At 42.3% G+C, this 17,809-nt stretch overlaps 1 protein-coding gene across 1 annotated transcript in view; it reads left to right on the forward strand.

The window, feature by feature from the left end:
- The window catches only part of LOC103366393 (fatty acyl-CoA reductase 1), a 66,438-nt gene that overhangs the window by 11,563 nt on the left and 37,066 nt on the right, over positions 1-17,809 (forward strand). The window contains exon 2 of the mRNA XM_008294102.1: positions 14,122-14,409. Within this exon, the coding sequence (XP_008292324.1) occupies positions 14,122-14,409 (288 nt within the window). The remainder of the gene's footprint in view (positions 1-14,121; positions 14,410-17,809) is intronic.

Raw genomic sequence — 17,809 nt, forward strand, 5'->3', positions numbered from 1 at the left:
AAATGGTGCTAAATACGAACCCTTGTTTAGCTGCTGGACTTCAAAGGTGCTTTAATTTGTTGCTACGTGCCAAACACAGTGGGAAGCTGTAAATTCTCCAGATGTCTGGTCCCTGGTCCGCTGTGCTCGACACACCTCAGCAATAATCAAACTAAAACAGTGATGCAGCCCAAAGTGTGTTTCTGCTATATCATGTGAAAAAAAAAAAAGCAAAGTCAGACTATTTGCAGCAGAGCTACTACTGTCGTATAAATAGAACCTCACCCACTGTCCATTTCCACATCAATAACCACATTGGAATGTGGAAACTATGAATTGGCCTTTAGCAACTCGTCGGACTACTTGGTGTGTTCGGCAAATGTAGCACCGTGTTGAGTAACTTTGGCTGGGTTTACTGGGGTGTAAACTTTCTAAAGTCCAGTAAAGAATAAAACAGAGCTAATTAGATAATGTCATCCTAAACTTTAACGCATCCAAATCGAAAGCTTGACAGCATCGATGGGGGCAGCAGGTTTATAAATGCTCTGTCTTTTGGGGTTGGTTTGACAAGCAATTTAAGGTGTTACCAATTTGTGGCGACACTATCACTTGTCAAAGCATTTTACAGCATCTTGAATTGTGGAAGTTGGCCACATTTACCAAATGAAAATCTAAACTGCACCACGGTTGCCTTTTCCCCTCTGTTTTGCACCACGTCAGTTATTCTGGCAGCGAGGTACGACTCTAAGTGGCCCCTCCGAGACCACGTCCTCGCTCCAGTCCCAGGAAGAGCGCAGCCTTCCTTTTAATCTGTCCGTATAGTCTTGTACCCAGCAGACAGCCAAAGCCGATTGCATCCTCTTTTTCCCTGAAACTCACACAAACACACACACAACAGCAACATTCCTGTTCTCCTGGCCCAGATATATTTGCCTTTCATTCACAGAAACTGGCAACAAGCATTTGGTGTATTTTTTTGTTAAAGGTTGCTCATCTCATCTAGAGGGAAGTTTGTCATGACCCTTCAGAAAGTATCACACCGCTACTGGAAATGAGCAAGTGATTTCGGGGAGGGTGTTCCCTTGTGTCACATTCAAAGATAAAAAGATTACATTTGCATTACTGTAACCTAATCTGTCCACTAGCGGCATAAATCTGAAATAATCTGCGGATGCTCATGCCTGTCGTGTCCAAAACCGCCGGTGTTAGGTGCTTTTCACCTCGACTCTAATCTGCATACGGGGATTGATGGATGGATGGGTGGATTGGATGGAGGGATAGATGGACAGATGAGATACTCAAACAGCTCATCAACATACGCCAGAGCTCCTGTGTCATTAATTAGAAACCTGGCTGGCATCAACAGAGGCTGCGTAAACATTACTCTTAGCGCTGTGTGTCCATTGTAATCTATCTTTGCAGCGGATGCTTGATTTAATCACTTGGTCACAGATATTGGTTTCCATGCAAGTGAGCTGTGTGGTGTTCAAAAGCATGGACAAGTCATTAAATACAAGATGGTATCAAACCATCTCGAGCTGTTCAAGGTTCACTTTTACACTCATGCATAATAGAAACGTGCACATCAAGATATCTGATGGAAGTTTTTCCTCAACAGTAGTCGCATAGCAGGACGTGCAATGTGAAGTAAGACAAACATATTATGCAACAACTCTTTTTTTAATTATTTTTTTGGGTGTTTGATACCAAAAAAAAAAAAAACAATTTGATGGTGTCATCTTTCATGACTAATCTACAAGAGAAGTGTGTCTGATGGAACATTGTTTTCTCGGATTTGAGGATTCTTGGACGTTAGTTCAATATACATGCTTGATGTGTGCACCACGAATTGAGCGTGAAACAGAAGAGAAGCTCTAAAAAGGAAGATCTGGTTTCAAAAAGAAATCCAACATCAACTGTATGGAAATATTTTGGGGACAGAAAGGATGATGCTAACCAAAAACGGTTACTGTCAGCAGTAGTTTTGCAATTTTTGCCACCACACAGAAGCAACACAAAATATTCTTTTTGAACATTTAAATCAGCACCATAAAGCTTTGTATGACAAATTCACAGCCACATTTTACCATCAAAAGCAAAAAAAAAAAAAAAAAGTGTTGCACCGACTCTATCTCCATAAATCTATCGCTCCATTTATATTTATCTCTCGATCAATCTGTATATGTCTATCTATATATCTAATATCGCAGAAACTCAAAATATTGCAGTCATTTTTTTTTAGGTTTGTTTTTTTCATACTCTGTGGCCCTGGTGGGGTCGTTGCAGCAGAGGAAGATTTTCAGTCTATTTTTGTCGAATCTCAATTAGCAGCACCGCACGTAAGAAAAGTTGGACGCATGTTATTTGATAATTGACCAATTATAATTTGACCAGTTTGGTGGAATTTTGTTTTACCCTATTCAGGACTTTTGGGGTCTTTTGGACAGGTATTGTGTTTTTTTATTTTTGAAGATTTATTTTTTTGAAATATAAAAAGAGGGACATTTGTCGTGCATCTGCAACCAAAAATACGCCAACTTATCAGAAAATGTATTTAACATAGTATAAAAGTCTATAATGAATACCAACAAATATTGTGCACATATTCTTTCTTGGGGTGCAATGGACCCCTAAAGACCTTCTACGTTTGGCAACATGAAAGTCCTGAATAGGATTAAGACTGTACTTTGGAGCTATTCATGTGGATGTTGCACATAGCTCTGTGTTGGGTGACGCTGTATTGTCGTGCAGCTCTCCCCTCTGAGTGAACAGCAAATGTGTTGCATGTGTGACGTGAAGGCAGCTTCGATGAACTCTGCGCTTCAGTGATATCCTGGTCTATGCCTCTTTCCACATTAGGAATTTGAGCCTGCCGGATAAGTGACAGGACAGCTGTGGCCTCTGCACTTGTCTGTTTCTGTGATAAGGTTGTTGAAACCACAGTTCCAATTTAGGCCTTTCCCCGTCGTCGCTGCGTGTCTACATGTGTGAGCTGGACTGGCCGCTGAAAGCGAAGGCCCTTTCTCAGCCGTCGTGATAATGGCTGCCTCAAATGGATCATCAAACACCGGCGGTCTCTCTGCAGCTGGGGCCTCGGTGGGTATTTAATGTCGGCTCAAAGCACTGGATACCCAAACTGTACTTCCAAGTGCACGCTGGGTGAAAATCAAACAAATCTGAGGCTGCGTCCCAAATCACTCACTCACTCATTCACTTCCCCTTTACATAATAAACAGTAAGAGGTTTTGGGGACTTGAAGGATGAGTCATGTTTTTGCAAAACCACCAACAGGCGTGATGTCAGACTGGAAGAATTTACACATTTGACCCATGCAGAGCGTTGCATTGTGGGATTTGGAACAACAGCTATTGCTTTAGCAGTTGAGGCTTTGGGCTACTGATCAGAAGGTCGGGAGTTCAAGTCCCAGCACACCAAGCTGTTGGGCCCTTGAGCAAGGCCCTTAACCCCATCTGCTCCAGCACTGCAGTGTGGCTGACCCTGTGCTCTGACCTCAGCTTCCTAACAAGCAGGGATATGCTGGATCAATAAAGTGTATTAAAATATTTGAGCTGTCGGATTGAAAATGCACATTTTAGACACTTCTCACTGCAATATCACAATATTATTACCAAACTAGTTGCCACTTTACTGTTGTGAGTAAACTAAATAAATGTAGGTTTTGTGTAATTTTGTGATTTAGTGCTCGATTGATTGATTTTAATTTTCATTTACAGTTTTGGCTTCTGGGTGACAAATTGGTGAAGTGGATAAAAGATGGTTCTTTTTTCTTTTGCACTTATATTTTAATTCGTTCTACAGTTGAATTATATTTATTATCTAAGGAAACCCACAGTTTAAAAAGACATTGATCAACAGATGCACAATCGTCATCCAGGTATTGACAAAAATAATTGTAATTCCAATTTTTGCCATAATGGAGCAACTGCAGCTTTACCAACATTTCGTTGTGTACGAATTAAGACTTTACTGCAGGTGAGACTGTTCACACACATAGTACAGTCCTCGAGAACGTATTATTATTATTGTTATTATTATTGAAACCACAGGAATGTAGATGCTGCTACTTGAACTGTGACTCCTGCCAATAAGGTGAAAGGCTCTGGTTTATTACTTGAAAAGTGGCATGTGAGGTTCATACCGTGACAAACAGAGCAGGTTCATGACCTCGTGGTCCGTCCGCAGCACTCGGAGTACGATTGCTGGTCTGGATCTGAGCCAGACGTAAACGGACACCACAGCACCGAGAGGCTCTGTCACTCAGAGACGGCTGGTGTAATTACAGAATCCCTCTGCCTTCAGACGTAATGCAGACAATGCACTGATGCACGTGTACGCGAACACAGTGAAACACAAGCTCACACACTCGCTCTCCCGTGGCCAGATATCTGACAGAGCAGCGACCTTCATGTGTAGATTTGAAACTGGCTCATGGTTTAATAAAAAAAAAAAAAAGATTAAATTAAAGGGACAGTGCTTAAATCCTTGAAGCCCACGGCTAATATAATTAATTCTAATTAGATTAGCATTTGGCTGCCTCCGTAAAAATGAAGTAGAGGAGAAGACCTGCTGTTTTTTGAGTTGTAATACAATCTTGGATAAGGGTCTTCAGAAGTGCTGTGCAATTATGTGGGTTTGTGTCAGAAACAAACTCCAGTGGTGGAGTTGGAGTAGGATGCTGGAAACCAGGTTTAACAAGGATGCATCACTTTTTGTAAAGTTTGGTTTGAACTGTTGATCTGCTCTGATGTACAGTGAACTGCAACGTTTAGTGCAGGTTGCATAAAAATAAAGCTCTGCTCATGACGAGCACATTCACCACGGAGCGTTTACCCACCGTGGGGAATCCAGCGCTGGATGTTATCACAGTTTAGGTTAACGTTCGTTGGTTTGGGGGAAGTCCACCAGTGTTTCCTCGAGGATGGAGCAGGGGCAGGCTGTCCAGGAGCCGTGGCGGCATAAACAAATGATGGCAGATTTTACTTTTACAATCTATTTATTGAATGGCCTGTTGAAAATGGCTTTTTAATGGCCGAATGTACAAATTAAAAGTTTTTTTTTCAAAAACAAAACAACAAAAACAGTAAATAATTTCTTGATGGGGCTGTAGAATCGGTGGCAAAGTTTGCACCCAGGCTCAGAACAATTAATTTTCTGTTTTTTTTTATAGAGGAGCTTTGTTGAAGGGACATTCTCAGGAGAGGCTCAGCAGCATACATGACGCAGGCTGATCCCTGTTCAGCCCGTTTATCACGTCAGTCCTCACCTACAAATAGAATCCATAACATTGACATTGTTTCATTTCATACACCCTCATCATTTAAAAATGTTTCTAGTTTGTTTCTGATGATAGATTATTAAACATCTGTTGTTATCCACTGCTCCTCCCTGTCCAATCTTACTTGGCTTATATGGTTACATAAAACATTAACGTTCGGTCATTTACACTCGCGTCACATCTGATTACAGTGTGAACTCTGTTTTTTACTAACGATACCTGGCTAGCATCATCTTCATCAGGTGTCTTTCTCTTCTTAGAGAAATATGTGAACAAGCTCATCAGAAGATGCAGTCAGCAGTTCCATCATGGCGTGTACATGTTATCTAAATGCTATCAGTTAGTTTAGTCACGTTAGCAACACTGAGTTGGCCCCGGGCCCAATTAACTTAAGATACCGATGTGTTACGTAACGTTAGCTGGCCATCAATATTTTTGCACATGTCTGTTTAACTTGTAAAAATTTATTATGAGGTATCTTAAGCTAATAAATCTACCTTTCCTCCGGTAAGTCGCTGCTCTGTTCTCCAAGACGACCCTCCTCTGACTCTCTGACCTGGAGCCTGATGCTGGATGTGATGTCACTTTCAAGGCCGTGCTCTCGCGAGTAATTAACGTTGTATTAACCCCCCAGAGAGTAAAGACTGAGCAAGATAGTTATCTGTAGTTTACCTTCGTACTCTGCTGGGTCGGTGGAGACATGCGGCGGTGGTGTATTTGCGACAATAAAAATAGAAAAAATAAATACATTTTAAAAAATTAAGGAGCGGCTGCTAGGATTTAGGCCCGCCACTCCTAAATGACTCTCGAGGAAACACTGTCCACACATGAGCATCCTCAACCACAGTTGCCAAGGTAACATTAGGTTTACCAAACACATCAGCCCATAAGCCTACAACGTTACCCTTCTGAGCCTCGAGCCGTTTCTGGTAGTTTTTATGCGCTTGTCACATTTTTTTCACACTGTAGGTTCATTTTTCACTGGAACATAAAATCCTGCATCTCTATGGAAACAGCAAAACCATGGCTAGAAGTAAAGAGAACTCAGAGATGGAGTTATGAAGTCATAGGTCACAGTTGAATTTGTTTTTTCTAATTATTTGTTTTGCAAAAGCTGGGACTATCAGCACTTGGAATAAAAAGGTGACTACATGCTATTGATATTTCACTACTAACACTTTTAGTTTTCCATACTTGTGCTGTGTCTGCACTAACACTGCCTGCAGTTCAGCAAAGACGTTCCTACATTTCTGTCATTTGATTTTTGGTTGCAACGGAGTCAGTCGTGGCTTTCTAACTTCACCAAGGAGCTCTTCATTTGTTTTTCACTAAATCCCATCAGTGCAAACAAGTTATTTTGTACATTTAGAGTGATTTTTGATGGAACAGCTTAGATTTGCTATATTTTACAGATAGAACCAAAGTCACACATGATTGGTTCAAGGACCGTCGGAAACGTGAAAATCCGCTTTTTGTCTGGCTTTCATCTTCAGCATCACTTTATTGATGCTGCCATCATTATCACTGTAAACTGTATGTTTTGTGGAGCTTGGCATTAGTCGCAGTTGTAACTAAAGGATGCAGGGTTTGCATAATGGACGCTTTAATATGACATTTAATCATTTTCTCAAGTGCTGCCTTTCTTTCCGAGGAGCTAATAGATTTTATTATATCTTATCTTATGATCAGGTCATTACCCAGCCCCCATCCACTCCCTCTGGGTAAAAAGAAGAGTCGCTCATTTCCTTTCTTGAGATTGTCACAGAGACAAGAACCAGAAATTGCCTTAAACGGCATGATGAGCATGACACTGCTAAAGTTAGAAACGTCATCGTTTAGGGCTGGAGATCAGATGATCGTCGTGTCTTCTCAGTTGATTAAGACTTGGTACTGGTTGGAAGTGTCTGCACTTGTAGATGCATCATATGCTGAGACTTCTGTGTCTCTTCTGAGTCCAGGACGGTGGATAAGATGAGATTTGTCTCCTGGCTTGAGTTCACCAGCTGGACCTCGTCGTTTCAGAGGTCTCCGTGTTGGCACAGCGATGTGAAGCCTGCAGTAGTTGTGTACTTAACTGAGCTTTTCAGGATTTCTTTTTTCACTGTTGGCACTGTGTTATTTAGTGAAAGGGCCTGACTTTTCCTTTGTGTCGCCAGGCACTGGCATTCAAGTTGACTAATGCTGCCTTAATTATTGGCTGCATTTTGCAGCATTTTGCTCTTTCTATCTTTCCCACACTCCCTCCTCCCTCCCTCTGCCGGCTTTTGTCCATTTATAATGGCCTTAGCCAGTGTGCAGCTGTAGAACTCGGTTTTTGCCTGTGTCTCCAGCAGCATTCAACTGACCCACTAATGGAGGGGTTGTGTGAAGAAAGGCTGGAGGCAGAAGGACTGCAGAGCTGCGGCTTAAAACAACCCTCCTCCAACAAACAGCGTGGACCTCCCGGGGAGAGGAGCTTTAAGTCAAAACACAGAAAAGCCTTCGGTCAGAAGAAAGGGAAACATGAAATAAGGCCAGAGTGCAGCAGCATTAGCTGTGGACAACAGTAGACCTCTGCTTCCTTGCTGTATTCTTATGCCTTGAGCATCTCCTAACTTTATCTTTGAAATGACCCTGAGTGACTTTTAAAAATGACGCGGTACTTTGTCAAGATGGCATCATAACCTGAGAAGCTGGTCCCTTAAGCTTTTAGTGCTTGTCCTTGCTGCCCACTACTTTGACATTTCCTTTCAAGTCGTTCTATAGACGCTAAAAAAGGATGCTGCCTTATTCATCAGACAACAAGGTTAATGCTGACAGACATCATCTGGGCCTTATTGTGCTTGTCTTTCATAATCTGTATTATTGAACAGGACAGGTTGGAGGATTGAGGAGAACTTTAACCCTCTGAACCCCAAGCACTTTGTGGGTGTTTCTTTGCTGCCGTCACATTTGTACTCACTGTGGCCGAGTTTTTCACTGCAATATAAAGTCCTGCACCTCTGTGGAAACAGCACAACCACGGCGAGAAGTAAAAAATAAAAAATAATATTGTGTGTAGTAAAACAAAGTCATAATCACATAAATCATTACAAAATTAAAGTTTAATTTCTTGAATTGTTTATTTTACAAAATATTAAAACCCTGGGATCAACAATACAATATACACAGTCTGCAGATCAGTCCAGTTCAGCTGTTGCTGGGTTTGTTTGTTTTTTTGTCACATTACTGTTATTTGAGAAACACTGAATTTTTTGATTCACGTGTTTTTGGCCAATTCTTAAATCAGACATAGTGATATTTCACAATTTTAAACGTGAACTTTTTTTTCCTGTCAGAACGCATGTTACTGATGCATAGTTCAATGACTGATGCTAAATGCTAAAGAATCCAGATTTATTTCATAAATAGGCATACCTTTGGCTTTTAAAAAACTAAATAAAAATGAACATACCTACAAACCGGCTGGTGAGTTTTGGACCTCAGAAGGTTAGCTCATTTGTGTCATGACAAAATAAAACAGGCTAACTTTCCCAGAAACCAGAACTCTTAAGAATGCATTCATGCATGTTGAGACACTGCATATAAATGTGTCCAACGTTGCTCAGTATGTTGTTTCCTCCAAACCTGACCCCACACTTCACCTTCTCCTGATGTAATATTTTGATGCAATGCCACAGTGAGCAGAAGTTACGACATCAGACTGTTTCACGTAGTTAATTTCTACGGGCGCAGACATGTACACATTGTGATCTTTGGTTCCTGACATGCTGTTGGCCCAAATCAAATATATGAACTTGTACTTACAGCCCTCATTCTTTATATAGCAGTTTTCTGCCAATACATGCATTTTCTGACCCAGCATTGAAAAAATGTAACAATACCCAGACCCATTTTGCATTGTTATGTCCAGTTTAGCTCCTGTTTCCATGCTGGCTTGTGACAGACACCATGAGTCCAACTGACAGGCGACAGGAGGAGCAGGAGGTGGTTTTCTAACCTGAAAAGAATGTACTAGTGTGCGTGTGCGTGTGTGTGTGTGTAGTATCATGAATCTGGGATATGCACGTTCATTCCAACACTTTTCCAGCTACAGGAACATTTCCATTGTCGGGCGTTAATCCGTAGTGACTTTCAGCCCCTCTGCCCTTGTCCTCGTGTCCACAGGGAATCTGTGTGTAGCACAAAGCTGGAATGTTAGAGGCCTCAGCAGAGGACCTTGACTGCGACCTTTTATTTTGTTTGTCTGCACAGAGAGTAGTAAATCTGCAGATATTACCTTGTCTTTAAGTTATAGATCCAGCACAAACCGATTAACATAATCTGACGAAATTGGTGTGAATATACAGCTCAGCAGGCTTTGCTTTCAACTCTTTGCTTTATTTTGCTGTGACACCTCCAGACCAGTGCAGGAATAAACCGAACACACACCTCTCTTACCGTGTGTTTGTGTGCGAGGGGAGTGTAATTCAATATTGCATGCACAGACGGCAGAATGGAAGGAAAGCAAGTAAATACAAGATTGTTTTGTTATCTGGGCCACGTTTGGCTCAGGAGGATTTGGTTTCCGTCTTCTGTCTTTGGGCGGACATGCTGGGAATCTGCAGCCCAGGAGAGAGGATGAAAGAAGCAGAGGGGGGGAGGCAACTCATCTCCTGTACAAATCACAGCCCTGCTGAATCACAGAAAGTGCTGATCAAGCGTCAGTCTTGGCTAAATGTTGTGCCTATTGTTGCCAAGTCAAAAATTTTCAAGTAGGCAGCTCATCAGCCGTGCATTTCTACAGGCTGGCTGGCAAACGCCGATGTGCCACGACTGCTGCCCCCGATCTATTATTGGTCGGGAAGCCGTCACGTCGTCTTTAAGAGGCTCGTGATGTATCGGCGCATCGTTGTCGTGGTAACACACAAATGAACAGCAACACTGGCAGTGTGGTTTGTGAGCTTTTTAGCCCACACATCGACACAATGCTTTGATCAGAGAGACGCATAGCTGCAGCCAGCCTCACTGAGTCACAGGGAGAGCACAACGTGACGGCTCAGGTTGCCGTCAGTTACAGTCACAAGGGAAATAAGGTTAAAGTCTCACACGGCCGACGTTTGGCGGCACACCGTAGTCATCAAATAAAACTGAAAAAGTGCAGTAAAACCCACAGTCGTGACATTTTGCTGCATCAATCATCAAGCCAAGTGGTTAAAGATAAGCTGAGGCTTTTAAAGTGGTTTTTACGACTTCAAACCAAAGTGGGTTGTTAGTGTCCAACTTCACAGCTCGCTTTTTTTTAATTGCCACAAATGATATTTTCAATTACACATTATCAATCATGCTGACGTTGCCTTGAACTACCCCAGATGCTTGAGGAAATATTTACATGGGAGAGCATTAGCTGGCTAATGTTGTATATTAATCCTGCAGTTTTTTTTAAGATATGACAGTAATGTTCTTGTGTTTGTCTGCAGCACAGAGCACTATAATACTACAATAAACTTTATTTATCAGCACTGATGAATACCACACACATTTACATGACACTTTTCTGCCTCCAAAGTCCAGATGTAATAAACTTCCCGTGCACTCGCTCAGTTCCTCAAGCAGTCTTGTTGTCTGTGTGGGATTTGACAGGCAAACCCCTCCCCATCCATCCAATGTACCCTTCAGCTGAGGGCGCCTTTGCAAACGCTGTGAACAAACACGGATTCGTGGTCCTCGAAAGACGGAAAATTACTTTTCTCAAGAGCGATGTGTCGTTTTGGAACAGTGCCCCCCAATTACTGGGGATAAGCCATCGGAGCTTTGATCAACAGAAAAAACTTCTGGCTACTGTTGTCGTAATCTGTTTGATTTGTGTCAGCCATGTTTCAGTTGGGGCTGTGGTGGTTGGCACTGTTGCCTCGCAGCAAGAAGGTCGCTGGTTCGCGAGGACACCCAGGATCTTTCTGCGTGGAGTTTGCATGTTGTCTGTCTCTAAGTGTAGCCCTGTGATAGACTGGTGACCTGTCCAGGGTGTCCCCTGCCTTCACCCTGAGTCAGCTGGAATAGACTCCAGCCCCCCACGACCCTAGTGAGGATTAAGCGGTGTATAGATAATGGATGGATGGATGTTTCAATTAGAGATGCTCATTGAACAAAACAAGAGATATGAGTGACATTGGACTCTGGGAAGGTGGAAGGGACATGTTTTACTCTTTTTCTTGTGGTTTGAGGGATTATTTTGTCCACTAATTGAATAAATATGGAGATTAATACATAATAAGTGATTGTTAGTTGCTGTTCTTCTCAAACGGAAATGGAACTTGCTATAGCTTGAGGAAACCACAAATTACGTTCCTGTTATTACTGTTGGTAGATGGTGAAAAGATATAACATACTGTACATATACACGAGGGTGCTAGATTACAGGAAATCCTGAACCACTGACCCCTTTTAAAATGAAAGCTCACAGCAAATCAATACAAAGTTGTTCTATGTGATCACGTTTGTGCTGTGACAGAAATGTCTATCCTGATGGGAGTGGTCTCCTTCAGGATGACGATGCCTCCATCCATAGGGCTCAAGGGGTCACTGAATGTTTGAATCATATGCCGTGGCCTTCACAGTGACTAGATCTCAACCCAATGGAGCATTTTCAGATGACGTGTTAGACAGCGTGCTCCACCGCCATCATCGAGACGCCAAATGAGGTCGAAAATGGTGTTTACCCCAACAGTGAAGTTCCAGAGACTTGGAGAATCTGCCTCGAATCTGTTCTAGTGGCATGCTGCAGACTTACCAAGACACTTTATGTTGGTTTTTCCTTTGATTTGTCACACGTCTGTAGCTAAAACTCTCACCACGGCAAGATGGTGCTACGGGAGCTAGTTGGTGTTTTTACAGCACTCGTAAACACAATGTTAAAAGCGCTTCCTGTAGACTTGCAGATAAGGACACACAACAATAAATGCAAATTAAAAGCAAAAACCAGCATCACATAAAATCAGGGAAGGCTTACGGATAAAAGTACATCTTGAGCTTAGATTTAAGACTCTGACCCCCTTAATCTTGTGCAGCAGAGAGAAAGCCCCCTGCACGAGCATCCCAAACTGAGAGCAGGGTCGCGCGAGGATAAAAGGTCTGAGATGTAATGATGAGTCAGTTTATTTTGTGCCTTAAAGTAATTAAAAAGAACCTTAAAATCATTTTTAAATTGCGCAGGAGGAGCTCAAATCTGCTTACTGTGGTTAAAATCCTGGCAGCTGAGTCGTGCACAATCTGTGGCCGATTTATGTTGTTCCATTCAGCCGCATAAAAAGGCTGTTAGGGTAATTCAGGCATGATGGGATGAAAGCATTTGCAATTGTTTCTGTATCTTTAACTCAAAATAGAAGACCTCGGAGGCCGTGCGTTTTGTAATTTCGATGATTGGCCACAGATAGAAAGCAACGCAGCGGTTACGGGAAAATGAAATATGCTCGTGTGAGTGCCAACTGTCGCTTCTGCTGCTGTTCGTAAACACCGGGCTTGGAGTCGGTACCGAAGCTAATGACCGGTATCTGAGCCCTGTGCATGTCAGGAGCAACCTCAGCTTCTACCTGGTGTTTTTGTCGTAATCAGGAGCCCACAGGAGCTGGCCGCCTGCCACCGCTAAAGCAGCAGACGCAGCCTCCTGATTTATTGTATTGAGTTGGCCCAAATAAGCAGACACAGTCCATTACACCACCGCCATTAGAGCAGCAATTGATCCAATTAGGCTGCCATACAATGAGGGGAGGCCGGACATCCAGAAACACGTCAAAATTCATTGGAGGAATGACATCGAGGGCGAGTCTGTGTCACTTTATCCGGCATCAGTGCGCGACCGAGTGGTTTAAAGCAGGTGTGTGAGTCATTCTTCATTTCGCCTGCCTTGCTGCGGGTACAGATTGTCGTGCACGTGTTGCGACTAAATGGGGCTTCCAGCTAATAGATCTGTCGCCATGTAAATCTTAACAGATAACTCTGAGTCAACACGACAAGCCGCGTTCTGAGAAACTCCCCCTCCCACGCCACAAAGACCTTGCAGGACGAGACAAATAAAGCTTGTGATGTCATGCAGCGTCTTCGCATCAAGGTTAAAGTGTTCTTGGTGTCATTTTGGGGCCAGATAGTAGATAGTCCAGTTTAATATTATGATATAGTCTGATTTGGTTGGACATGCTGTGCCGGCTGGAAGATGAAGTTTTGTATCCGTGTACAGATTACATCATTATTACATGTAATATAATGCAAATAAACCATATATAGTTAATGTTTGATGCAATGAACTGCCTCACTCTGAGCTATTACATTTGATTAACTGTCTGAAATAAACTTAAATGACTAGTTTGTTTGTTTCAGCCCAAAATCGTAATAAAGCGATTATCTGCATAGTTGCTGACCTATGCTTTTACTAAGTGTCCTCTGGAGCCAAGCTTTTGCTTGGGAACACCGCACAAACACACAGATGCACAAACACATGCAAGCTGATGTCAGACTGCCCTCTCACCATCTCACATTATGAATATTCATATAATTAGCATACTAGTTACATGCTTGTTGTGGCGCTTTGAAGGTCAGAAACGAGAGAACGCCACTGACTCATATCCTAAATGAGATTAAATGCGCTTTTCCTGCCAAAACGTATCAAACAGAAGCAATTAAAGATTGCAAATTCATGCATAACGTTACTATTCTTTAAATAAACTCACATTAGTGTGATAAACAGTTCAAATATAGCTTCTTGCTGCACATTTCACTGCTAAAACTCACACACCAGCTTCACAAATGTTTCCTGACACAGTATTCAAAGCTTGTGGCTGCCAGTTCTCATGTTCATATCCTCCCCCCTTCGTTCTCTCTCTCTCTCTCTGCAGGAGTTGTCTGAAGCCCGAAACCTCGACGGGTCAGCGGAGCAGGCAACAGACGGACGGACCGGAGTGACGGACATCGGTAGTGGCACAGCGGGCAGCAGCATGGCGTCTGTGGCAGAGTACTACGCTGGCAAGAATGTGCTGATCACAGGAGCCACAGGCTTCATGGGGAAAGTGCTGGTGGAGAAGCTGCTGAGGTCCTGTCCCGAGGTCAAAGCCCTCTACATCCTGGTCAGGCCCAAAGCGGGCCAGTCGATGCAGCAGAGGGTCAGCGACATGATGAAGTGCAAGGTAGGAGCTGAGTGTTGTGTGCATATGGTTTCACCTTTACCACCAAGCAATTGGAATTTGCTGCAGGTCTGATTTTCCCCTCTGGTTAGCCTTGTCTTCATTGCAACCCCTGCCGAGGCTCATGGATGTCATATTTAGAGCGACCTATCGTCCCAGAAGTGTCTCAGAAAACAGGTTGCTCAGAAATTAAAACATGAGCCCATCACATAAAAACACTGTCTGTTGTTATTGTTAAATGGAACTCCTATTGGCTGCCTTTATAATACGTCATAAATCCGGTTTTTAAAAACAGAAAAAGTAGAATTTCTTTTGATTATTTGTTTTCCTAAAAAAGGAATCAACATGTACAGCATTTGTCCAATCCTGTCAGGAGCTCTATATACCAATATACTTGCAAATCTAATTTGTTTTTATTCTTATCATACCTATCTGTGCAAACACATCCTGCAGTTCAGCTGAAAAAGTCCCTGAGTTTTTGTTACACGTGACGGTTTATCGCATGTGAGTCAGCAGTGGCTTCTTAACCACTAAAGAGTGTAGAATTTGTAGTTTTTTACAGAATCCAATTACTACAAATGGTTTATTTTTGGCTGTTTTTTAAATAAGACACTTATAATAGTTATTTTGGTGAAATATCATAATTTTAAGCTTAGATTTGGTGAATTTTCCCACCAAAACTGAAACTTATTCATTATACTTTTGAAATCCGTGGATTTTTCCAGTTTCTAATTCTGATTAATGCTATAGTTGTGGTGATTTTTCAAACCCACCGATGGGTTTTGAGGCTGAACATATCTACAACCATTTTGAAGTACAGTTATGCAGTAACAGCCAGTCTGCACTCCTAGCTGCTTGGTTCAAGTTCTGATTCATGTGCAGCCACACTGTCATCACGCGTTCTGTCATCGTCTCTGCAGTTTGAGGAAGTCGCAGATTATAAAAGCTAAAACGATCTCATCTTCCCCCTCGTGAGCGCTGCAGGTGATGCTTTAAACAAGCGCTGCGTGCAGGTAATGAGGAAAAGCAGCAACCATTTTTTTTAAAGAAAACACTTCTGTCGAACCAGGCGACATTCAACTCATTTGGATGGTCCTCATTCAAATCATCATTCAAAACCACGCTGCCTGTTTAAAGCCTTCGCCGTTGTAAGTGTGTTTACAGAGCAATAGAAATTTGCCTGTGAATTATAGCAGCAGCAGCTTCTGTTGCCATGGTGAAACGAGCTTAATGACCCCAGAAGAGTCCAATAGTTCATCTGTGAGCTTCAGCAGAGACACAAAGAGTCAGAGAGCAACGTGAAGAGTCAGATTATCAAAACTCAAGTGGATGTTGTGTCATCGTATTCTTACCTCCTCCTTTAAAAAAAAAACAAAACACACACACACCAGGTATTTTCAGAAGGTGGATAACAAAGACAGGAAGGCCAGAGGAGGTGAGAGAGGGATGGGACCCGAGAGATCAGAGGGAGAGAAGGAATGATGTGGAAGAGAGAGAGAGAGATGCGAAGGAGGGGTGAGGATGTACTCCAAATATGTGGCGTCAGCTGTATCAGGCTGGGCAACAAAACATGACTCAACAAAAACCTCCAAAGTATGCCGGACTTAATGAGGACCAAAGGATTGACACTGTGTGCGTATTGATGCGCTCGCAAACAGCTGCTGCGTGCTCGCGCTCCTCCGTCTGGGTGTTGTTGGCCTCAAACTGTCAGCACACCTAAGAAAATCACACTTTCTCTGCATTCCTCTTTCTGTCTCCCTTTAATAGCATCTATTTTTACTGCTCTCATTGAACCGCGCTACTGCATTCATTATTCTACTCACCGCCGCGATAGCACAGAGCAGCAGTCGGAGCATTTACGCTTTAATTTAGTCAAGCACTTGTGTTTTTTTTTTTTGTTGGTTTTTTTTTTTTTTTTTGCTTTTTCTTTTATTTCTCCCTCCTCTTGTCAAGGTGAGCGTGATGCCTCCAGCCCTCTGCAATTCACAGAATACCTCTCGCCATGTAATTAGTTCACTCTGACACAACAGTGCTGTAAAAGTGCCAGTTAACAACACCCTGTAATTTCTGCTCAGCAGAAACGAGGAGAGTGGGCGACATGGAGAGATCTTTTTTTCTTTTTTTTCCCCCTCCTCCTAAACGCATTTTCAAATGCATGTTGCTCTTCTGCTGTGGCTTTTAGAGAAGAATGATCAAATGGTTTCTTCTAACTTCAGTTGATTTTTGCTAATATGTCAGCAAGAGGACAAGTGAGTCAGTTTAATTTAATGCTGCAAGTCCAGAAGGTCAAACCTGCAAAAGTAAAAGCTTATTCCTATTTTTTAACAAGACCTTTTAGGATGGACCAGCCTACACTGTATAGACACTTGTGTTAACTCACTGTATTTGCATAGGAAATTCATTGTAGAGCAATATTTTTAAGGTAACGTATTGTGTCTATTGTGCGGTCTTGTACAAAACACTTTTACTTGTAGTAGTTTATTTATAATCAACAAAACTGCCACAATATGTTCATATCAGCTTGAATCTTTGGAAAGCATAGAAACATTGTGAAGTACAATGAAGAAAAAACTGCTGAGCATGACTTTGATTCGCTCCTGTTGCCTTTATTTCAAAATAAGAGCGCATTGTTTAACATAATTTCATCTGAAAAAACGGTCCTACTACTATTAACAGATCCAAAATATTGGAGACAAAGTAACAGAACAATTTTAGCCCAACATGTTCAACTGGATTTGTTGTGCTACGTGGTGCCAAAACGGGATGAAAGTAGTTCTCAGCAGCCCTGTGTCACACAACAATGCCATGTACATGAGTAAAAAATCAATAGGCCTCATGTGGATCAATTTTCCAAATCGTACAAAAGAAATAAATAAGCCGTAATTCCTGTTGCACATCAGCTAATCTTTATCGAAGTGTTTATCCCACCTCATCTTCACAGATATCGACGTATAGTTTATCTTCTGCTAGTGTTTGCAGGATTTCCCCCTCAACAATTTTCCATCGGATTTGGCATCCCTCTAATAGTGTCTGCTATCAGGTCACTGCTTGATGCTCTGCCAAGCACAGGCTCACTCATGCTTGGTCCGCATTCAGTGATGTCATTAAATTTCCATGACCAAGCCTCAAGTACTAATTGGTATTCATGCAAGTCCTCAGGTCAGTATTATTCTGCTCAGAATGGGGATAATTCATGAAGGAGAACTGTGGTTTTGTCTCTCAAGTAGCCTCTCCTCTCATCCTTCAAGCCAGGCCAGTATCTTTCTTACCACCTGTTGCTAGGTAACGACCAGTAGATCTGCCCCACGTTTTCAAAGGATGCAATCAGGGGAGCTGCCCCAAGCAGGAAAAGGACAAGCCGATAGGAATCTCATTGTCTCTGTGCATCTCCACTGCTCCGACT

This window comes from Stegastes partitus, unplaced genomic scaffold, assembly GCF_000690725.1.
Source record: "Stegastes partitus isolate 25-593 unplaced genomic scaffold, Stegastes_partitus-1.0.2 Scaffold941, whole genome shotgun sequence".
NCBI lineage: Eukaryota > Metazoa > Chordata > Actinopteri > Pomacentridae > Stegastes > Stegastes partitus.